Source organism: Monodon monoceros, unplaced genomic scaffold (genome assembly GCF_005190385.1).
Source record: "Monodon monoceros isolate NGI ecotype Baffin Bay Population unplaced genomic scaffold, NGI_Narwhal_1 Super_Scaffold_9, whole genome shotgun sequence".
NCBI classification, from domain to species: Eukaryota; Metazoa; Chordata; class Mammalia; order Artiodactyla; family Monodontidae; genus Monodon; species Monodon monoceros.
The window spans coordinates 21,936,637-21,951,601 of record NW_021703786.1 but is presented as its reverse complement, the minus strand read 5'-3'; the positions used below and the strand labels follow the sequence as shown (position 1 = coordinate 21,951,601).

General features: G+C 56.0%; 1 protein-coding gene across 2 annotated transcripts in view; it reads right to left on the bottom strand.

The window, feature by feature from the left end:
* Positions 1-5,156, bottom strand: part of MRC2 (mannose receptor C type 2) — a 54,246-nt gene extending 49,090 nt beyond the window's left edge. Inside the window, exon 1 of one of the 2 annotated variants that reach the window (XM_029211556.1) lies at positions 4,858-5,156. In XM_029211556.1, coding sequence (XP_029067389.1) covers positions 4,858-4,972 — 115 coding nt within the window. In that variant the 5' untranslated portion in view covers positions 4,973-5,156. The remainder of the gene's footprint in view (positions 1-4,857) is intronic. The other variant, XM_029211555.1, reaches the window with a different exon arrangement.
* Between the last annotated feature and the right edge of the window lie 9,809 nt (positions 5,157-14,965).

The following is a 14,965-nucleotide window of genomic DNA, read 5'->3' as shown; positions in this document are numbered from 1 at the left end:
CGACCCTGTCCCGATTTACATCTGAGCCTGAGGAGGCGGGGCGTTCCCAGCCACGCCCCCTCCAGCCTCAGTCTACAGTGGGGAGCGCCGTGTCCGCCTCCCCTTCCAAACACTTTCTCAGGATGTCGGGAGAGGCTGAGAAACTGGCTTCTTGTTTTTCCCTGTAGGAGCTCCAGGCCCACCACGGCAGCTTCTCACCATGTCCTTCTAGAAATGACCCCCAAGAAAAAGAGAAAAAAGGCAGCCCCTCCCTTCTGGGGTTTACCCCCGTGTTCGCCCTCTGTGAGCTTGTGTCCCTTTAGCCCAGGTGAGCCCAAGAGGCAGTGACCAGGACCCCTCGGTGTCCTTCTCAGGATCCTGAGTCTGGAAGGAAGGGGCAGTGGCAGCCAGGCAAGAAGAGAGGAAGGGCATTCCAGGCAGAGGGAGTGGTGTGCGCAAAGGCCTATGGGAGGGCGAGCAGTGACGATTCAGGGAGGAAGGCGCAGCGCGCTAAGGGGGAGGGCAGGGAAAAGGCGTGGGGGGCTGGGTGACTGGGAAGAAGCTGAGGTTTCAGAGCCATCATCCTGCAACACAACCAAGGCTTTTGCGGGGGCAGGATGCACAGTCAGAGGTACTCAAGTGGGGCGGGGAGAGCTGAGGAGAGGCAGAGAGCCTGGGCCCAGCCAGGCAGGATGGAAGGAGTCTACACGCTCAAGGGGCTCGGGAGAGGGGACAGAGGGTCCAAAGAAGAGGGGGAAGGGCAGGAAAGAAACTAACCACTGGACTTGCACATGGAGCCACAGGTGGGGGACCAACCCAATGTGTCCTCTAAGGCTGGAGCTGGCTGATGCCACAGATGCCACTACACAGCCTTCATTCCCTCTGCCTTTTCAGGACACAGCCCCTAGCTGAGGAGTGACTGGGATCTGCAGTGCCCGGGGTGAGTTCCAAGAGCTGCATCACTGCTCAAAGGCTGCGCCCCCCCCACCCCAGATTTATAGGATCCAGTCATAGGAAAGCGGCGCCCCGTCATCTCATGAAGGACTAAACCGGAAGGAACACTTCCTGTCAGCAAAGCCCAGGCCCTCCAGGTCCAGGGACCCCCACAGGGGGTGCAGGGGAGGTGGGCTCACAAGAACAGGCCGCAGTCACTCCTTCCCGCAGCACCGCGCAGGCTCGGTAAACATCCTCTGACCGACTGGATGAGCAAATATGAATCCCTGACCGCAGGGAAGTGGGGCTCCTCCTCCATCGGGCCCCTTCAGTCCCTCAGGAGCAGGCACCTCAGACCCCCGAGGATACTGAGGGGGGCTCCGTCCCTGCATCTGGGGCCCCTGGGGCTGGGGAAGAGACAAGCACCCAGACAGCTGGGGTGTAACAGAGGGCCGCCCCCTTCCCGGGGTTCCTCTCAGGGGGACACATTGAGAGGATGTTCTGGCAGACCTGGGGCTTTGGGGGAAAGCCCCTAAAGCAGAATTTTCCAGCCTTTCCTAACACACACTCTGGCAAAGTTCATTTTATGGAGACGCAGCGTGGTCTGGTACCTAAGTGCTCAGGCTCAGTAGCCACACCTGAATCTCGCTTTCGCCTCTTTCTAGCCGTGTGTTCTCACGCACACAACTTAACATCGCTAGTCTGTTGACCGGCAGTGTGTGAGATGGGTGATAACACATCCCAGGGTTGTGAGAGACGGAAGAGCCTTTGTCCTACAGTATGCCACACAGCGCCCAGAGCATGAAGAATGGTAGCCACTGCTGTTACCACTTCATCCCTCTGAAGGGTGCCACAGGGTGCCTATCTAACGCTTAAATGAGTGGTGAATCCACATGAATGCTCTTCTGAGAAGTCCATGGTGCTTCTGAAATCATCTCACCGGCCCAAACCAACTGTACCCTGCAGGCATCGGGAAACCGATGAGATGTCCCTATTGTGAACAATGGGGACCAAGACCCTGGCTGCCTCCTCCCCTGCCTGCACCCTCACCTTGTCCAGGTCAACCCAGCAGAGGACTGGATCTCAGCGCTAACCGCAGCTCAGCCGGGCACCACCTCAGCCCTGGCAGCTCACAGAAGGCAAGCGGCTGGAGAAAGGAAGACTGGGTGGAGGGGCAGTAAGAGAGCTCTCAACTCCATGACTCACCAGGATCTGGGCCATCTGTGCGGCTGACTCCGGCAGCAGCAGCAAGTACCTGCTGCCTTTCCGAAGGGGTGCCTCCCTCCCCGTCCTTCAGACAGCAGGGTCTGTCCCCACAGCAAGATCTCCCAAGGTCTCCTCACTCCTGGACCTGGATATCTGATGCCTGAGGCTCCCAGCAACCCTCTTTCCAATCTGCACCTCATTCCTCTGGTCAGAAGCTCCCAGTGGTTCTCCAGGGCTCCCCACCGCCAGCCAGCAAGTTGCTCCCCCACCTTGGCCTTCCGGAAAGCTGGCCAGTTTCCTCTTCGCTCGAGCTTCTCCCCCACCCCACTCAGGAACTCTCCACCTCAGCCCAGCAAGCTTCCACAGAATCCCCAGCACAGCCCAGGCCGCCTAGCCGGTCTCGCCCTCTCTGCTCCCCTCCCCCGCGTCTGCAAAGCCTGGTCCCTCCCAGCCTCCCTCCCGAAGGCCTTGGTGACCCTTTGCCCCACACAGTTTCTTCGGCTTCTCTAAGGACACAACTTACACCTCCCCTGTACCTTCCCTCCTCCCCAAGTAGTTGGCTCAGCATGGAGCAGTGAAGGATACAAAAATGCATCAATACTGCAATTCACAAAGAGGTCTTGCAGCCACAAGCTTTGCAGGGCACCCCTCTGGGGACTCCACAGCGGGTGGAGAAAAGATGGACTCTGCCATTCCACACCAAGAAGGCGCTGCTGCCCTGCCGCCCCCAAGGGGCTCTGCGGTGCCCCATCCTCTCCCCTACTGGTGGTCAGGAAGCCACCACGTGCACATCACCCCCAGGGTAAGTTTCACCCCAGCAGCACTGGCCTGCCAAGCCGAATCCTATCTCCCACGAGCATTTCCTGGGGCCATCTGGAGCCTGGTGCTGATAAATTCTTCCCAGTGACCACCTAATTCGTCAGGTACAGGGGGATGAGGAAAGACTTCGGCTAGAAGAGGAGTGTTCTGGGCAGAGGGAACAGGGCAGGGACAGTACCTGCAACCGTTTGAACATCCTCTTGCTCAGCTGCTGCTCCGGAGACCAGGCTATCCCCGCCCCACCCCTGCTCCCCTCCACCCACCCCTGCTTCTCTGGGGTGATCAATGCATTGCCCTGGGGACTGGCCTCTCGGAGGCTATGGGGGATACAAGCCCAGGGACACAGCCTGAGGAAGGGCAAGCGGGGCCTGGAGGAGACGCAGAGGCAGAGGGCCACTCCAGGCATCCTCCCTAACCTGGCCTCTCACCAGACATTGCCAGCTCCCTCTGTCAAAGGCTCCATAGGGGAAAAGGCCGAGTCAGCACTCTGGCCACAGTTCTCCCAGGGCCTGGCTTTACAATGTGCTCTGGGGCTCTTGGAATAGCCATGCTCCTCCACCCCTCCCACCCAGCCTGCCTTCACAGAGGAGTGAGATGCAGGGAGGCAGGGGAACAGCCTGGGTGCCTGGACCTGCAGTGGATAGGGAGGTACTTCCTGGTTTGTGTTTGCCTGACATTCAGTTCCGGGTGGGTCTGGAATTCAGCAGAGGGTCTCTGCCCGGTGTGAATATGCATCACCCGGCCCCCACCTCTCCCATCGGCACAATCGGGCACAATCAGGGCAGATACGTGTCTTGGTCGCCTACATCACGCCATCAGTGGGGCAGGCCAACCCAGCAAGCACTGGCTGTGGCTAGAGGCCCCAGATCCTCCATGGCGCTGTCTGGACTTGGCACAAAACTGCACACGCTGCACTGACTGTCCCCTTTCACTCAGCCCCCTCCCCAAATGAAACATAAAGCAAGACCAAGCTTTACAGGCCCAGCAATGGGGCTGTAATAACCACACTCCCTGGCAGCTCCAGCTCTGACTCCTGCAAGCCCCCCAGGAAGTAGATCTTTCCCTTTCCCTCTGGAATTCCTGGTGAGGGTCTGTCTGTCCCCACACTTCACTGTCATCCTTTGAAAGACCAGCAGAAAGAATGCACAGCTTCTGGTTTTTGTTTTCTGTCGGGTGGGTTTTTGCATCTTTAGCAGCTTTCTTGCCGCCCAAGATCTGTCCCTTCTGGAGGGGTGCCAGCTTGGCCAGAGCCGCCCACACAACACTACACCACACACACACACACACACACGCACACCGTGCCCAGCCTGTCGCTGCATCCTCCTGATGGCACAAAACTGCCCCACAGAGCTGCGTTCAACTGGTGCGGATGCCGCATGCCACAGGCTGTCCTTGAAGACAGTGTGGAAAAGAAAATACAAACATCCCCGAGGTGCCGGTAAAGGCAAACAAGCCCTTACGAATAATTCAAAAACAACAGTAATGCATCGGTCCTGGAGCAAAGCAAGGAGCCCGGCCTGGAGCCTCCTCTGGTTTCGTCGGACGCGCCCTGCCTGTCCCCGGGCCCAGGGCAGGGCCGGCGCCGGGTGGTCCCAGAGGGCGGGCGCGGGGGTCCTCCCGGAGCCCGCCCTCTTCCTCCGAGGCGGCTCGAGACCCCCGGGCTCCCCTCCCCCGCCGCCCGCCACATCTGGTTCCACTCAGGTCCTCCCCCCACCTCCAGGCGCGCTCCTCCTCCCTTCTCCCCCGCTTTCAGAAAAGCGGAGACGATTTTTTAAAACCCAGTCACACACACATACACACACACACACACACACACACTTCTGGGGGAAAAAAAAAAAAGGAGGGAAAAGTCGGGAGAGGCCCGCTCCCCGGCGCTCCCCCCGCCCGCCCCCGAAGTTGGCCAAGTTGGCAGCGCCTTACCCGAGAGGGCAGCGGCGGCGGCCCCGGGGCGGCCGAGGTGCAGGCCCCCGAGGAGCAGGGCGCAGCGCAGCAGGTGACGAGGCCAGGGCGCGGGGGCCGGCCGGGCGGGCCCCATGCCCGCGGCGTGGCGCTAGGGGACGCAGGGACCGAGGGCGCACGGGCGCGGCGCGCGGTGGCGGCCCCGGCGCTGGGCTGTGGTGACCACCCGCGAGGGGCTCGCGTCTTCCTCCGGGTCGGGAAGAAGTGATGTCTCCCGGGGCGAGGAGGGGAGGAGGAGGGAAGGAGGCAGGCCGGGCGGAGGGAGGGCGGAGGGAGGAGCGCAGAACTCGGGAGGAGGGTTTGAGGGGCAGAGGGGAAGGGAAGCGGGCAGCGTGGGAGGGGAAGGGGAGGAGGAGCGGGCGGGCGCGGGGCCGGGGCCGGGGCCGGGGCGCGGGGCCGGGGCCCGGGCCCGAGAGAGAGCGCCGAGAGGGAGAGGAAGGGGAGGCGGGAGAGAAGGATCCGCGGGGTCGAGGAGGACCCCGGCGTGCACTCTTTCTCTCGCTCTCCGCTTCCCTGTCTCCCCGCCTCGCCTTCCCTCTCTGTCCGGGCCTGGAGCCCCAGACGCTGCGTCACAACTCCCCGGCTGGCGCGGGCGGGGAAGCAACTGCAAAACTTTCCGCAAACTTCACCGCGTGGCGGGACGTGGGCTGCACCGCCCGACTGGGCGGGGCGGCGGGGCGCGGCTGACCCAGGCGGCCAGACCCCGGCCCCTGGCACCCCCTCTGTCACGCCTCTTTCTGCCCAAGTCTCCAGCCGCCAAGCGTCCGCTACCTCCGCGCCTAGGAGGACCCCTCCCCCGGTCTGATGGGGAAGGGGCGGAGCCCAGGGCTCGGCCACCCAGGCAAAGATTGGGGGAGGAGGAGGCACGGTCCCTGTGCCCTGTGCGGGAGGGCAAACACTTTCAAGTGTTGTTTTAGCATTTGAGTGTCCCCCGTGTCTGCGTCTCTGGCGCAAAGCGGTGTTAGTGCTTTTGCTAGATGGGGCTGTATCCAGAAACCCAGGTAAAATCCGTCCACTGGACGTCCCGGAAGACAGACATCATCACTCTCACCAGCAGCCTGACTGCTGACGGGTCGCAAAGGAGAAGACAAGCCACAGTTGTTTCGTATTATGCGACAGGTCACCGCAGCGCAGAGCACTGAGCTGAGAGGATGTTAAGAGCCCAGCCCCACCTCTGATTCCCTGAGCGACCTTGAAAAAGTTACTTGGGATGTCTGGGCCCAGCCGGCCTGAGACATTTAGACACCCTAATGCGAAGAAGACTCACATTCTCCCACCACGAGTAATCAAATAAAAACACTATGAAACTGTAATATAAATTTTATTGTTTCCTGTACTGTCCACCTCAGTGCTATTTTTGGAAATAACAAATTCAATGTTTTTTCTTTTTACTACCCTTGCCTTGGGTAAATCTTTCCCCATCGCTGCAATGAGGGTATGGGGCCAAACATGCTCACTAGCTCTTTCCATCCCTGCTGGGCTGAGATTCTTCGCAAATATCAACCTAGAGGCTGCAGGACCCCAAAGTGAGCGCCCACTAAAATCCCCTAGAGTCCCCTGGGAAGATTCTTACTCTCCACACTTTGGCCCTAAAAACTGGTTAGCAGTCAGGCCAGCAAAGCCCTTGGCACTCCACAGCTAGCTTGGGCAGGTCTGACAGACCTAAGTCCCTTCTGGTGACTGCCTTCACTGTCCTTTAGCACACATCTTGATGTGGCATGTCCTGGGATCCCAGCGCTCTGCGGGTTATTGACCACGCTGGGGCTGCCTCCAAGATCATCCTCCTGGTGCCCCCTTTCTCACATTATTTACAAGGGGGTTCAGGATTTGCCAGCTTCAGCTAAGCTGCCCTCTCTTTCTTCCTGTCTGAGCAGCTAAAACACAGGAATCTTCTTCTCTAAGTCGTCTTACAGGCTTCTATCTGCTTGCTTATCTCTGGATGTGCTGGCCACAGTTCTCACCAAGGAGTCCCCTTGCCGCTGGAAGGGAACTCAGGCAGGGCTCCCAAGGAGCCCTCCAAATTCTGGAACAGGGTTGGATCTCTCTTCCCCACCAGCCCAAGTAGGTTTGGGCATTCCTCCCACCAGGAGGGCAGAAGCTGACTACCTGACATCACCAGTGAATCACGTGGGTCCAGAAAGTCCACCACTGGCCAGCACGGTGCCCTGAGCGCCCAGTACACAAGAGATGCTCTTATTTCTTTGTTCACCATTCAACAAGCACTGGTGGCTAGCCCTGGGCTAGCTGCTGGGGAACAATGACGAGCAGAGTCGCGGTCCTAGAAGAGTTTTGTTTAGTGGGGAAAATGACACAATTTTTGCCATATTCCAGGCAGAGAAGACTGCCACGAAAGGGCTGAGGAGCACGGAAGTATGTTGCGCTACTAGCAGGGGCAGATGTTTGTTCAAGTCTCTGAGGCCCTGTTCTAGTCTCTGCCGAGGGTGAGGCTTCCTGCTCCAGCGTGCCAGGGTTACGCGTTGTATTCTGCAGATTGTCTGGGCCCACATCCGTGGCCACCATCTGTCTTAGATCTTCAGCTTGCAGGGCAGAGAGCCAGCGACGTCTGGGCAATTCTCCCTGTGGAGAGTCCAGCCCAGTCCCCCACCGCTTAAAGATCTTGTGCAGGATCAGTTGTCAGTGGAAGGTGGTCACAGTCTGCAGGAGTGTTGGGTGTTGTGAGGAGGTTGGGGCTTTCAGAGGGACCCCCTCATCAGCACCCAGGACCTCATCTACTTCCAAAGAAGGGTCAGTGTCCTCTGTGCCTACTGCCTCCTCACCGTTCCTGTTAAAGCTCAAACAGCCATTTCTTGAGGGCCTGCTGTGTCCCAGGCATCAGGCTAGATGCTGGGGACTTAGCCAGTCCAGGAGATTTTTGCCAAGTTGATATTCACTATAATGGAATCGATACTGAGAAATGGCTCTCCCTCAGCAGCAAAGGCACTGTGGGTCTGCTGATCTCATCAGAACCAGTTTAGAGGAAAGAGCACAGACTTTGGAGTCAGAGAGACCTGAGTTAGAATCCTGACTTTCCCAGTTACTTGCTTTGTGACATGCAGTGAGTTACTGAAGCTCTCATTGAGGTCACAATTCATATTTGTAAACGGGGTAACAATTCCTATCTTGTCCTGAGAATGAAATATTTTGTGCAAAGGGAGGGCATGGCCCCTAGATAAAGACATTCAGGAAACGTCAGAACCCTCCCTGCTTCCCATCTTCCTCTGCTGTTTGGACATCAGGGTTATCTCCCTTACTCCCTACCCTGCACTCTGCCTACCTTTCGACCCCACCCCACCGGCCACGAGAGCTGCACAGGTCAGTTTGATCAGGATTGCAACACGATGTTTTCCTTTGCCTGAGAGAACAAGACAACCTCCCCACCTGCTCTGAACATCTTCCATGTTTAACTGTACATAAAAATGGTGTTCTGAAGTGTAAACTAAACCGGGTAGAAGCAGCTCTCTGCCCGCTTCTGCTGGCCAATAAACACATGTCCAGAAGTAGTGGGACGAGGCCAGGCCTGGGGGTCGGACTTGAGCTGGAATTCCAGCTCAGCCACCCACTATCCAGGTGCCCTCCAGGCAAGTCACTTCCCTTCTGAGTCTCAGGAGCCCTTTGACGTACAAGTTATGGGATCATTACTCACTGTGCTTAGGGTTCCTCTTGCATTCGTCTCTTCTTCCCTGGTTCTGGACCTCAGCAGCCTCTCCGGCCAGAGGGTGCCCAGGGGAGCAGAGCCTATGGACACTCCTGGCAGCCGGGCCTACAACAAAAGCTTGGGAGAAAGGAACACAAGGCAGGAAGAACGCAACTGGATGGCCAAGTAGAATAGAAGAACATAAATAAAGGAAAGAGGGACTTCCCTGGTGGTCCAGTGGTTAAGAATCCACCTTCCAATGCAGGGGACGCAGGTTCGATACCTGGTCGGGGAACTAAGATCCCACATGCCACCGGGCAACTAAGCCTGCACGCCCCAACTACTGAGCCCACACACTCTGGAGCCCACGTGCCACAACTAGAGAGAAGCCTGTGTGCTGCAACTAAGACCCGACGCAGCCAAATAAATATTTTTTAAAAAGAGTTTGATCAACTAAAGGCTCTGGCTAATTAGGTGGCAAAATCTGATGAAAGAAAGAAAAAGAAAGGGAAGAGAAGAGAAAAGAAAAAAGAAAAGAAAGACAAGGTCAGTCCTTACCTGAGGCAACTAGGCTAAGGGGGTATGAGCCCCAAGGAGCATCTAAAATTTTCCCCACCCTGCACCTTTCCAAGCCAGGGGAAAAGTCTGGCCAAGCCTGGGGCTGGTCTGGGCAGATCCCAACCCTTCCGCCTTCTCCCTGGGCTCCTGCACCTCAAACCCTTGGCTCTCCACTCAGGCAATCTGCCCTTTGAGTCCCCCCCTTGTCCGCAGCACTGAGGACCTGAGACAGAAGGAAGAAGGCAGGCTTGGGGTTCAGACACACCCAAGTTTCAAGGTTTGGCTCCACCTCAGCCAGCTGCATGATCTTGGGACAGTTAACCTAAAAGAACTATTATTTCTCCCAGGACTTCCCTGGTGGCACAGTGGTTAAGAACCTGCCTGCCAATGCAGGGGACACAGGTTCGAGCCCTGGTCCGGGAAGATCCCACATGCTGCAGAGTAACTAAGCCCACGCGCCACAACTACTGAGCCCGCGTGCCACAACTACTGAAGCCCGCGCGCCTACAGCCTGTGCTCTGCAGCAAGAGAAACCACCACGATGAGAAGCCTGCGCACCGCAACGAAGAGTAGCCCCCGCTCACCAGTTACAGAAAGCCCGCGTGCAGCAACGAAGACCCAACACAGCCAAAAATAAATTTAAAAAAGAAAAAAAAAATTTCTCCAACATCCACATAACTGGGAAAGTTTATGGCTGTCTGTCTTCTCCTGGTCTACCCCATCACGGCCACAAATATAACCTAAAAACAAGTCTGCCCACTTTCCCTAGGTTCTTTCCTTTACTCCCTCTTATTGGAGGACACTGAGAAGGGCCCTCCACTCCCAAAAGGGCCGCTGAGTTTGTATCCACTCACTTCGAGCCCGAGGCCTGGATTAGAAAACTTCCTTTGAAGGGACTCCAAACCCCAGCTTTTTCTTCCCCAGGGAACAGGAGATAATTACCTCATGACCCCTTCCAGGAAGCAGGACATGCAGACTTCCTCCCCATGCATCTAGTTTGGATGTGCCTCCCAGTTGGAGGAGTCACCACAGTGATGCCCACAGCTAACAGCAGGGCCCCAGAGCAAGCTCAGAGCAGGGGGTTTACAAATCCAATGCCTCCAGGATCCTCACTGGCTCCTGTGTCTCCTCAGGAGGCTTCAGCAGGTCAGAAACAAGCTGGCCAATGGAGGCTGAGAGAGGGGTAGAGGTTGGCCTGAGGCACCGCCACAAACAAGAGGGGGTGACAGAGCTGAGCTGAAGGATGCAGTTCCCAAAACCTTCCTTCTACTGCCCTACCCAGCTGGTGCCGGAGCAGGCAGAGAGGGATGTCGCATCACCCTGTCTGCTCTACGGGGCCCTCTCCCAACCTGGAGGTGCAGGTCCTCTTAGCCTGTCTCCTTGCACGGAGGACAGGGCAAGCCAGGAGTCGAGGCCTGCTCTGCTCCACAGCTCTGGCTGGGCCAGCAGCTTCTGCATCCCTCTCTTCAAGAGGTCACCTGAGGCTTCGGGAGGGAGCTCCTGACTCCCAATTCCCAACTCAAGAAGGACAGGCAGGATGAGGTTTTCTCCAGTCTCCGAACTTGACCCTCCGAATGCAGGGCTGGGCCCAGTTCCTGCCCACAGTTTTGTGTGGCCCTCCCTGATCCGGACCAAAGGCAGAGCCTCCCCTGGCGGAACAGAGCCCCGCATGCAGGTGGCTGCACCCAGCTGGCCCGGCACCCACACTCCAGCTGCAAGAGACCGGCCAGACCCTTCCACAGCCCCAGCGAAGCAGCAGCAAGCACAGACTGGGGCACCAGTGGCTGGTGACCAGCATTTCTAAGATGAAGTAAAACGGTATCAGTGCACTGCACATGAGCCAAGCTCTAGTCTGGGAAATGTGCGTTGGGTTGAGGTGTTAAGGGTTTCTTTTTGTGGCTTGCCATCAAAGAAATTTGAAAAATACTGCTGTTGAAGACCTGGAACTAGCTACACAGTCTCCCTGGCTGTCCCTGCCCAGCTCCGATCTGCTCACTCCCTGACCAAAGACCTGCATCCAACACACTGCCCCAACCTCCTCCTCGGTCTCTCATCGGTCTCTCACCCCCACCTGTCCAGCCCAACTTCCCCTTCCAGGAACTGTGCTTCAGCAGGCCAAACACCCGATGTTCCTTTAGCCATGCCCTGGGCTCACACACACACACGCAAACACACGACAAGGCAGAGAAGTAAGGGAGAGTTGTTCAAGGTGCTGTGAGAGCCCAGAGAAAGGAAGGCTGCAGGGGATGCTTGAGCTGAGTTTTCAAAGATGCTCAGATGACCAAGTCCTGGAGGCATGAGAGTGCAGGGAGAGATCTAGGCATGACAGACACTTCATGGCAAGAGCACAGAATGGGTGAAGGACCCTTTGCTGCAAACACTGCCCTTCCTCACTCTCTTTCATTCTGCCCATTCTTCAAAGCCCAGTTCAACGCCATCTCCCGAATCCCCAGGCACCTCATCTCACTCTTATGGAATTCATCAGCTCCAAGCTTACATTTGTTACGTGTAGCTACTATATGATAACGCAGGAGCCAAGTCTGATGTACCTTTTTACATCCCACACAGCCTAGCCCAACGTATTAGAAACAGAAAGCTCTCAAGAGAAGTGTTTTGAGTGGATGCATGAAGTTTAGAGCTGTGACAACTGTAGCTCAGAGTGTGTGAGTGTCTGGCCCAGGGTCGCAGAGCATGCTGTCTTCACTAGGAGCTCTCCTGTTGTCTTGTTTTATCAGATACCAAAACCAGGTCCAGTTTTGTCTGGTTCACGTGGGCTGAGGAGCAGGGTTAGCATTAAGGTTGTGGGGAGGGTTCTGGGTGTCTGTAGATGCGAAGAAGCAATGGCTCCTGAAATTAATTTGTAGGGAAAGACCTTCCTTTTCATGCACGCCCCTCTCTTAGGGCACAGGGCTGAGTCTGACTCTAGGACAGTCTTCCTTCTAGAAACAGGCCAGGGCCCACCTGCACTGGAGGGCCCTCTGTGTCTTGCAGACACCTCTCCAAGGGCCCCTGTGACGCAGAGGAGGCATCTAGCAACACCCTCTGCTTTTTACTTTTTCAGTTGCTGAAAACATCTTTACATCTCTCACCCCCTTCAAGACTTACAGCGACCGTGAGCAGTCAAGGCAAAGGGTCTGATTCCCACTTGTCAGTTAGGACACAGGGACAGGGAGTTACAGAATTTTTCACTGCCTCATCTACATAGCAAGATGACATGATAAGAGGGCTTAGGGAACCTGAGGCAGGAATGTTCTGGGAAACCATGGCCCCTTCTTCCCACCTAACTTCACTTCTAGCTCAGGACAGCAGAGGCAGGGTTGCTGCCCAAGCCAGCTGGGTCTCCGAGTAGATTTCTAAGGGCTAGCCCTGAGGGAGGGGGTACTCAGTGAAGGGAGCCCCGGGGGCAGTGGAACCCAAGATTAGAGAAAGATATGCTTCCGGCTGGGCGCCAAGGTGCAGCCTTCAGCTCCAATGCTCTCTGCCCCAAGATGGCACTCAGAGAATCCACCTCACAAAATGTTCAAGCCTGCAGTCCCTCCCCTTCGATCCTGCTCTACCTACCTACTACCAGTCGCCAAATCAATCTGGGCTTTGGTTTCCTCATATATAAAATCAGCGAGATGCTTCTATGAAGCAACACAGCTGAGGAACTTCTCTGCAAAGTAGCAGTGCGAAAGCCCCTTCTGTTTGCTGATACTTCCCTCTGCAGCTCCTCCCCCAAGCTGCCTTGGGGGTGCAAAGGCTGGGACAGCACAGGAGGCCCCACCACAGTGGCAGGCTGTGCCTGGAGGCCAAGGAGGTTGAGGTTACCACAGTTCTCTGGCCGGGCACTTACCGCCACACCCAGGCCTGACCGGTGGCCCGCCGCTCTCTGACCCCTGCACACCACGGGGTCTCTTGCCCAGCACCACACACGCCCCCTCCGCCGGCCAGCCTGTCTCAGGCCCTGCGAGCTTCCCTGGCACAATAGAGCTCTTTATTCCTTGCCCCTACCATGTCCCAGACCTGCTCCCGGGCCTGCCTGTTTTCCTAGCCTCTGGCAGGTTCCCCCAACCCACCCACAGAGCTTGGCATCGGCCGGAGTCCCACCTCCTCTCCCCACGATCTCTCTGCAACTCTCTCCTCCCCAGAGCCCTTCCAAGGAGCTGCAGATCAGCCCCAGGATCTCCTCAGCCCGGATCCAGATTACCAGGCTGGATTCATAAGCAGACCCAGGTCTCAATCCTCCGGCAGCCCTGGACCCCTCAGATAAAAGAAAAATGTGATAAATTAATTCACAAGAAGGAACTGATGAGTTGTTACATATATTTTAAGAGAAGGCCAAAGGTAAGAAGCTTTGCCTGAAGGAGTGAACGATTCTTGAGTATACTGTTAGGTACCAAGGCACCAGTATAAGCGTATAAAAGGGCATATAAATGACATCTGGTCCTAGGACAGCCCAGAGCTTAAAGCAGATTTTTATCCCCAACACAAAAAATAAAACAAAGCCACCTCTGTCTTCCAGCTGGGTGAGTTCAGACAAGTCCTGAGAGCCACCCTCCAGCTGCCCCCTTGCTGGGGTGGACGATTAGGTCAGTAGGGCTTGTGACCTTCAGTGCTTATGCCATCTGGGAGACAGATAATGGGAGGGGGGCAGCTGAGAACACACATTCTTAACAGGTTCCCAGGTGATGCTGATGCTGCTGGACTGGTGGCCGCACTGGCCTGTAAAACGCCTCCTCCCACGCTCAGCCAGAAGCAGTCTTGGATGCAGGGTAAGAGGAGGCTGCTGACCTTGTAGAATAGAGGTTGATATTGAATCTCAAGCAAGAGAGGAAGGCTGCTGAAGGGTCTACATCATTGCTCCAGACAAAATCTCCTGACAACCTGGAGTAGAAAGGCTCTGAACCTCAACCAGCAAACCTGGGAGTCTCACTAAATCTTTTGATCTTTGTCAAACCACACTTTTTGATTTCCCTCTTATGTGCCAGGTACTTTAAACACCTTATTTCTACTCCTCACTATAACCATGCAAAGAGATATTCCTGAAGCTTGCAGAAGGGGGATTTGAACCAGACCTAATTCTAAAGCCCAGGCTCTTAACCTCTAGGTGATTCTGCCTTAAGAAACTAAAACAGAACAGCTAGTTTGTGCACCATGTCTCTCTCCCACTTAACCCCACGTGGATTTTAATTACAGACGAAGAGGGCTTGAGTGATTGGAATGATGAGTAATGGAGAGAAGGAAAAGATTCTCAGAAAGCAAAAGATTGCCAAAGGTGGGTCGAGTTAGTTGTAAACTTCGCCTTCTTAGGAGCAAGGAGCTGGACCCAAAGCTTGCTTCTACCTCTAGGATTCAAGGAGATAACTATGTTTAAGGACAGTTATTTTCTAAATTAAGAAACACAAGAGCTCCTTGACTCCTAATCTTCTCAGCTGGAGGAAACCCTGTCTTTCCTGGACTAGAAAGCAGGCAAGAAACAAACCCTCTAAAAAAGGACAGCAGATGTGCCCAGGTCAGCCACAGGGTGGGGTGCGTACGGCTCTGACTGGCGATTCTCTATTTAAAGCTGCCCATGTCATGATGGAAGATTCAGAGCCCAAGTCCTTCTCCTCGACCCCTGTATTCCATCCCTTCCTGGGGCCCAGTGCCTTTACCCCTGAATGGTGAGCTCATGGTCATGGTTGGGCCTTCCCCATTCTGTTCATTGCTGTATTCCCACCCACAAGCCTAGCTGTTGGCACATCAGGGGTATAAAACATGTTGCATGAATCCCACGCTCCCATCATGCCTGCAACGCCCACTGGGACTCTGCCAGCTGCCAGGATTCCTCTAGCTATACTCTAGGTGGTAAGGGCCCCGTGTGAAGCTGAAGACTAGAGTAAAATCAAGAGGCTG